We start from the raw sequence: 7,053 nt of genomic DNA on the forward strand, positions 1-7,053 counted from the left end.
CTTTTAGCTTCAGCACAGCCACTCAGGTTCCACACCTCATTAGCCAGAAAGCAGATTTCATTAACTGCAAAAGTGATCAAGTGATCATGACACTCAGAAGGGAGCTATATTTAGATGACTGCTTTGTGATGGAGTTTCTGTAAGCAACAGAGACCCCTGAATCTGAAGGCTGCAGAATTACTAATATCATAGTTCATAAAAGTGGGATTGGCGATGTAAAAATCACTTTTTTGGAGAAAAGAAAGTCACCAATGCTGCAAGTATTGCTGTAAACATCATAAAAACATTTTATTTCAGAAAATACAATGCTTTTTGGGAGCTTATCAACCCAAAGGAAAATGAACTGTGTGGTATTAAAAACAGAAAACCACAGCAAGCAAAGAATATATTTCTGATAATGTCCATGTAAAAAACACAACTGTGTCTAAAGTTTCCTCTGAGAAAAAAAATGTACAAAATATACAAAAATATGATTTACTGTGTTAGAGTCCTTTGCTCCTCACAATCTACACCTTCCTACCACGGCCTCCACACAGAGTCTGAGGTGACAGCCGGTGCAACCGGTGACACATGGTGGCTGTTTTGTGCGGTCAGAGGTCCGAGGGCTGCACTGGGCACGAGGAAAGCAAACTGTCCATCAGGCGTAGGCACCACCTGGAAGCCGCCGTAGAGTTTCAACGATTCTGGGGGAGCATGCACCGGTGAGCCGCTTTTGCAAGGCATGTGTGGGGCTGAAGCAACGGGAATCTGTGTGCCAGTCTGTCCGAGTCCCACTGCACCGAGGTGAGGTCCATAGAAGTTCAGAGCATTGATTTGGGTCATGCAGGCTGCCAAGTGGCTGAGGAGGCGAGTTCTCACATCTGTGTTCACCCCTTCACACGTGGACAGGAAACGGGTAACCTCTCCTACACACTCGCTGAACCCGGCTCTGTATTTACCGAGGATGAACGGGTCTGTGTTTACAGCAGCTGGAAAAGAAAGGAAAATTACATAAATATAGATAGATAGGTAGATAGATAGATTGATCGACTATCTAGAAATGGCAGTCACATACCAGTCATCTGAAGTCGCTGCAGGTTCCTGAGGTGCTTCACAGTCATCTCAAGGATGTCAGCCTTCTCTAGTTTAGAGTGTCTGGAGCTCTAAGCAGAAAAAAAAAAAGAAATGATAATTTGGATTTTAATTTGCTCTTTTAATTCCGAATTGTTGAATTTATTGGGAATATTAGTGTGTCATGCTAAAAATTATATGTGCAGAAAGTCGCTTAGAATTTTGAGAGAAAATAATCTACATTTTTTTTTTCATTTCTGCCATCCTAAACAGAAATGTAGATTGTTTTCACTCAAAATTTGAAGTGACTTCAGTTTTCTGCATGTACACTTTTTACTGGGTGTCCTTACGTCTTTCTTGAGCGCATCCAGGATGAGGGTCTTCAGCTGGCCCAGGCTCTCATTGATGCGCGCACGTCTTCGCTTTTCCATAATTGGTTTGGAGGACTTGAAAGAGAAATTAAAAAAAAAAAAAAAAACTTAGTTGAGAATGTTTTCCACAATATAGAAAACAATTAAATTCCAGTTTAAAGAGCTCATAAGGCCTACCTTTCTGCTCTCTGTCACAGTCCGGGGTTTCTCGGGCGTGGAGTCGCCACTTGCGGGGGTAGCGGCCACAGCGGACGGAGATGCCCTTTCTAAAGTACCGGCTGGCATCTTCACTTCAACGAATATTAATAACAGGAACCCAGTGGAAACAATTTATGAATACCCAGCAGCAGAGAGAGAGTCCAGTTCAGGGGAGTCCCGCCTTCTCCTGGCAGACCTCGGAGATGCTCGATGACAACACCACTCAGAAGCGACTTCTGTCCGTTCGCCAAGCTGGCATCCAGTCCGCTCCTGTTACCGGCTCCTCGGGTTTCTTTTATACATCTCCAGCCTGCACGCGAGCGGCTCGTGTGCGAGCTCCCCGGATTTCAGACGTCTGTCCAATGAGCGCGCGGGACACGGTGCCGGGGAGGCGGCGGGCTCGTGCGACAGGACGCTCCCATTGGCTACCTGTCAGATGCTGAAAGAGTGTTTTACGGAGACCAGTCAGTGAGAAGAGAAACGCATGAAAACCGGTGCTCCTGCTGCAAATGAGGCATCCTGCTCCATTAAAGACGCGACTAATGTGTTCGTGGGTGAATAACGCCTCAGACAGCAAACTGCTTTATCTGTTTTTAAAAGAGAGCATTAAACATAAATTAAAGCGTGGGGCTAATAAAAGTTACAGCTTTGGTTTAGTCTCTCCCATACTGGATTAAAAAAAAAAAACAGCAGTTGAAGTTTTTAGTCATTAAATTTTAGTTTGTCTTAATTTTGTTTCTCCTCGAATTAATTCCACATCTTTGCTTTAGACTAATTTAACAAATTTAAGATTCATTTAAGAGCTCTACTGGGTGAATTCAGTTAACTTTCTTGAGTGGTTAATTATTATCTTCATATTTTTAAAGGGAAAAGTTTCAAAGATTTTTCTTTTACTTGGAATATCGCATTAAACTATATAAAATAAAATAAAAAACAATAATCCTTTGAATAAAGAAACAAATCACAGTTACATTAATTTATTTTTGCATGTAATCACTGAGTGGTTCTGAGTTTGAAGTAAAGAGTTTGTCTTCTGACACACTCCAGGCCTGATGTCCAGAAAATCTCATCTGTACTCATCTGTCCTCTCACTGCCTTGACCTCTGACATCTCCTGTCTATTATCAGAGAATTTGGAGCAGAAAGTAAAGCTTAAGAGCTATTTAAAACCCATCTGAAGATGAAAAATAATAAAATGTTTTGTGTTTTATGACAAACCAAAACCTGAAATGATATTTTTACCTCTCCATCTGGCTGCATGTCTATTAGGCTTTCCTTAAGTATTCAGGCTGCTTTATCTCTTGTATTTTTGTGATTTCTTGCATATATTTATTGATGTGTGTGTGTGGGGGTGGGGGGGTATTTTTTATTATATTGTGTAACCCTTTTGTTTCATGTCACTTTGGTCAGTTTTGTTGTTTTAAGTGTGCTTTATAAATAAGTGTGTATTTGGTTTAGATAAAGTATTAAAATACTCATGAAAGACTGATTCTGATTTTCATTATGCATAATTTTGTGTGGCATTTAAATGTCATAATACCTTCTATATTTTTCTTACAGATTTACTTATAATTTTCATGTTTATTTATATGCATGTTGTTCTAAATTGGCAATTATTTACCAACAATCATGCTTATCTCTGTGATAAATCACTCATCTCCTACTATCAGTGCACATGCTGTCTGTAACATGTTTGATTAATATATTTGTTGAGAGATATCTCTGTCTGGTTTAGGTCTATCATGAGCCGGCTCGATCCTTCCAGATGGACTTCAAACAGTCTGCTTAAAGCTCCTAAACCCTCAGAGGTGAAATGACCCCAGAAGCAGGTCACTGTTTGCACCCAAGGCTTCCTCTCTGTGTGAGCCAGACAAACTTCAAGCACCATTGGCTTCCTGACCTGAGTCAGTAACAAGTGAAGCCAAACAAAATTGTCAAACCTGCAACCAAACTGGGGTTAACCTCTTACGTACCGAATTATAACCTTTCCTCTAAATGAAAAAAGTTCTCCAGTTGTCAATAATAAATACAGACAGTGTTTTCTTGCTGTCATTGAGGGTCTGAAAACCAAAGTCAAGTTGTCAGTGGGGTGCTGTTGCATCTTTGTCCTAACAGAAGTTTCACACGGTAGGCAGCTCAGACTCTCTGAAACAAGAAACCATTTGATCTCACACAAACACACACACACATCATCAGATTCAGTGGCTACTTACATTAAATGCTCAGTTAATCTTGTAACCAAATCCTTGCAACGCTGATAAATTACAAAGAGGTTCTGCTTGCAGCGGATGAGACGGTTTGTGCAGCACTGAATCACATCCCACTAGTTCTGCTGTAGCCAAATGAACAGCCCCTAATTGAGCAGATGGTGATGTAAAAATTAGGTTTACAGCACAATCCTGATCTGTATCAGTGTGGGAACTCTGGAGTTGGAGGTGTCCAAGCTATCAGGGTCCAACACATGATAGATAGCATCAAGTTGAAGAAAACAGGGTCTGAAATACATGAATTATTATTGATTTACTTTGACCACACTGTGTCAGAGCAATTAATGACATACAGTCATGGTCAAAAATGTTGGCACCCCTGAAAATTTTCCAGAAAATGAAGTATTTCTCCCAGAAAATTATTGCAATCACACGTTTTGTCCCTTTTAAATAAACGGAAGTTGATGATTACCTCCTATGACACCAGCATGGAGATAGTTCGTTTTACCTGCACCAGCAAAAACATACCCCCCCCCCCCCCCCCCCCCTTTCATTTCAAGCATCTTTTCAAACATTCTTTAAGTCCAGTAGTTTAACCTTCTTAGGTAAATATAGCTCTGGCATTTGAAGCTGCTCAGAGTCCCCTGCCAATACAGTAATCAGCACAGAACGTATCAGCACATAAGAGCCAATGTTTCAAAAAGCCTGTGCTTTCATGCCTTTAGTATAAAGCTGTTCTATAGTAGATAAAGATTCAGCTTTACCCTTGGGACTAATGAGTGGTTCCTTCCTCGGCTCATAGAAAGCAGAAAAAAGTAGTAAAACTAACTAAATCTCATATTTGGATAAAACGTCAGTGTTTGCAGTGGGTGGTGTCTACAAATAATAGGAAGTGGGGCAGCAGTCACATTCCTCTCCATCTTCACCTGAAGGCTGCGGCCCTGCTTCCTCCTCCACCCAGTCACCACCTCCATGTGGGCAGTGAAATGATCATCCTCATCATCAAATACTGCAAAGATTCCCTTTCAACTGCTGGCATGAAAACATCTCAAGCCAGGAGGGGAGGGCACAGACAGACGGGATCACTTAAACATGTCATCCAGCGCTCGGCTCGCTCTCCGTCTCTCCTTTGGCCTTTGAATTCCCCCTTAAAGAAGGAGGGAGGAGGCCCTCCCTCCCTTTGCAACTCCCAGCCCCAGCTCTGCCCGCCTATTGTCCCCCTCCCTAACACCAGTTTCTGCTCCAGAAGCCTTAGACAAGGCCTCCATTAATTGCAGGCCTGTGTGGAATACACGTGGGACAATGGGCCCAACAGAGTGTCCAGCCCCCAGACAAGGCTGGAAACAAGTGGTACAGGAATCCAGCAGAATAGACGAGTCCTGGCTGATGTCACTGAATACATTTACCTACCTCAGAGAGCATTCACTCTTTGCTTTGTTTTATTTGGACAAAAAAAAAAAGAAGGGGTAGGGGGAGGTAGCAGTATCAATGGAGAAGAGGAGCTTGGTAGGAGGAGGGGGGGGGGGTCTCTAGGATGGGAAATAACTGGTTGTCATGGTGATGTGCTGAATCAAAAATATGGTTGAATTTAGTGGAGGCAGAGATGTAAAAGGGGTAGAGGGCATTAGATTAAACCCTGCGTGAGATAAGAGAAGGCTGAAAACAGAGGTTTAGTTTTTTGGTGTATTCAGCCCTGTTTATACGGCAATAAAGAGCAGACAAAGGAGCGGGAGCTTAGCAGGCTCATCTAGGCTCATGTTTGTCAACAACAACCTGAGCAGTTTCAAGTCAGCTTATTCCAAGTCAGTACACCAGCCTCGGACGGGATGCTCGGCTATGGCAAGTGAAGCTGCGGAGGAAAAGGGGGACCATAGCAACTGGTATTTCAGCACAACAACCTGCCATCTGTTACCTAACATAGAGAGTTTCTTCTTTTAAAAAAAAAAAAAAAAAAAGCCAGCATTTAGATCTTCAACTTGAAGCCAGAGGCAATGAGACTGAAGTCTTATTGAAATCTGGGTCTCCCCCTTTGAAAAGGAAACCCAGTCATCGCCTTATCCCTCATCAAATTGAAAACCGCTTTGAGAAATTCTAAGAGAGGCCTCACATTTAATTTTTAAAACCCAGACATGAAAGTGTTGCCTAAACCACATTCAGCAGTGGAAACTCTTTAAAGCACTAGTTAGCATGTAGATTATATGCATTTCAGTGCATTGTTAAAGTATCTAAGTGTATTTACATGTTAATATGTTCAGGGATACTATCGTCTTGAAAAGGTATTGGGGGTAGATTGGTGAACTGAGTGTTTTTTTCTTTGGGAATGTGATTTCTTTGTGCCATCAAGGTTCAAACACATTCCTGTAAGGCCATGGATATCATGAGCACTGATTCTCTGCAGTTAAACAACCTACAAACCCGATGATCCTGCTTAGAAAAAGGGCTTTTTGTCTATAAATATACCATAAAGTAAACTTAGCTCAGGGTTAAATAAGACCTTTCTTGTTTTGTTTTTAGAGCTATGTTTGTTTATATAAGCAGTAAGCCAAAGGTGTCCCTCAAGAAGAGCCCTGCTGATGCCACATCATGTGGTGCTTATCCTCATCCAAGCTTAGTCCATATCCATGAGTGTGTTTGTTTTGGGATTTATGAATGTGAAGATGCCCTATTCTTGCCACTCAAGATGACTCACAAGACCAGCATTTTGGCCACTTATGCTGTGAAAGCAGCCTGGGGGATGCCCTTTCAGCACTCGAGGACCTCTGGCTGAGTCCCCTTCACACAGCAGATCAGCCTCACTTGGCAAAAAAAAAGTCCCTGCTCTTTACAGAGGGAGCCGTCCTGAGGGATGGCTCGCTCCTTGTCCCAGGGCCTCCCTTCTTCACCTGCCGGCTTAGCACTCATCACTTATGCACATAATCCCTGGTTAGTGCATGTGATCCACCAGCCCGGGCCCAGGCCCCTGGCCCCCAAGCCTCCCCTGCTCACATGCTTGCTGGGTGGCTCCTGGGTGGCCATGGCAACTCTCATCTTCTCATGACAGTTAGGCCTCAGTCATGCCTCTAAGTCCCTCTTCAGTCACAGTGCGTCTTTTTCTGTCCACTGTTTTCTGTCCTAAAGCCCTCCACTGTTTGTGTGTTGCTCTATGTATGGCTCTCTGTCTCTCCTTTCTCCCATTTGTGTCTGTTCCCATGCTTTGGCTCAGCTGAGCCTGAGAAAACAGCCATAACT

General features: G+C 42.8%; 1 protein-coding gene across 1 annotated transcript; it reads right to left on the reverse strand.

Moving 5' to 3' along the window:
* Positions 1-377: 377 nt before the first annotated feature.
* Positions 378-1,899, reverse strand: LOC115796081 (transcription factor HES-1-like). Its single transcript, XM_030752314.1, has 4 exons — positions 1,599-1,899; positions 1,401-1,496; positions 1,055-1,142; positions 378-968 (listed from the first exon to the last, which is right to left on the reverse strand). Exons 1-4 carry the CDS (start codon positions 1,704-1,706, stop codon positions 517-519), a joined length of 744 nt encoding a protein of 247 aa, XP_030608174.1. The 5' UTR covers positions 1,707-1,899; the 3' UTR covers positions 378-516.
* Positions 1,900-7,053: the final 5,154 nt, after the last annotated feature.

Source organism: Archocentrus centrarchus, chromosome 17 (genome assembly GCF_007364275.1).
Source record: "Archocentrus centrarchus isolate MPI-CPG fArcCen1 chromosome 17, fArcCen1, whole genome shotgun sequence".
In the NCBI taxonomy this organism is placed as follows: Eukaryota; Metazoa; Chordata; class Actinopteri; order Cichliformes; family Cichlidae; genus Archocentrus; species Archocentrus centrarchus.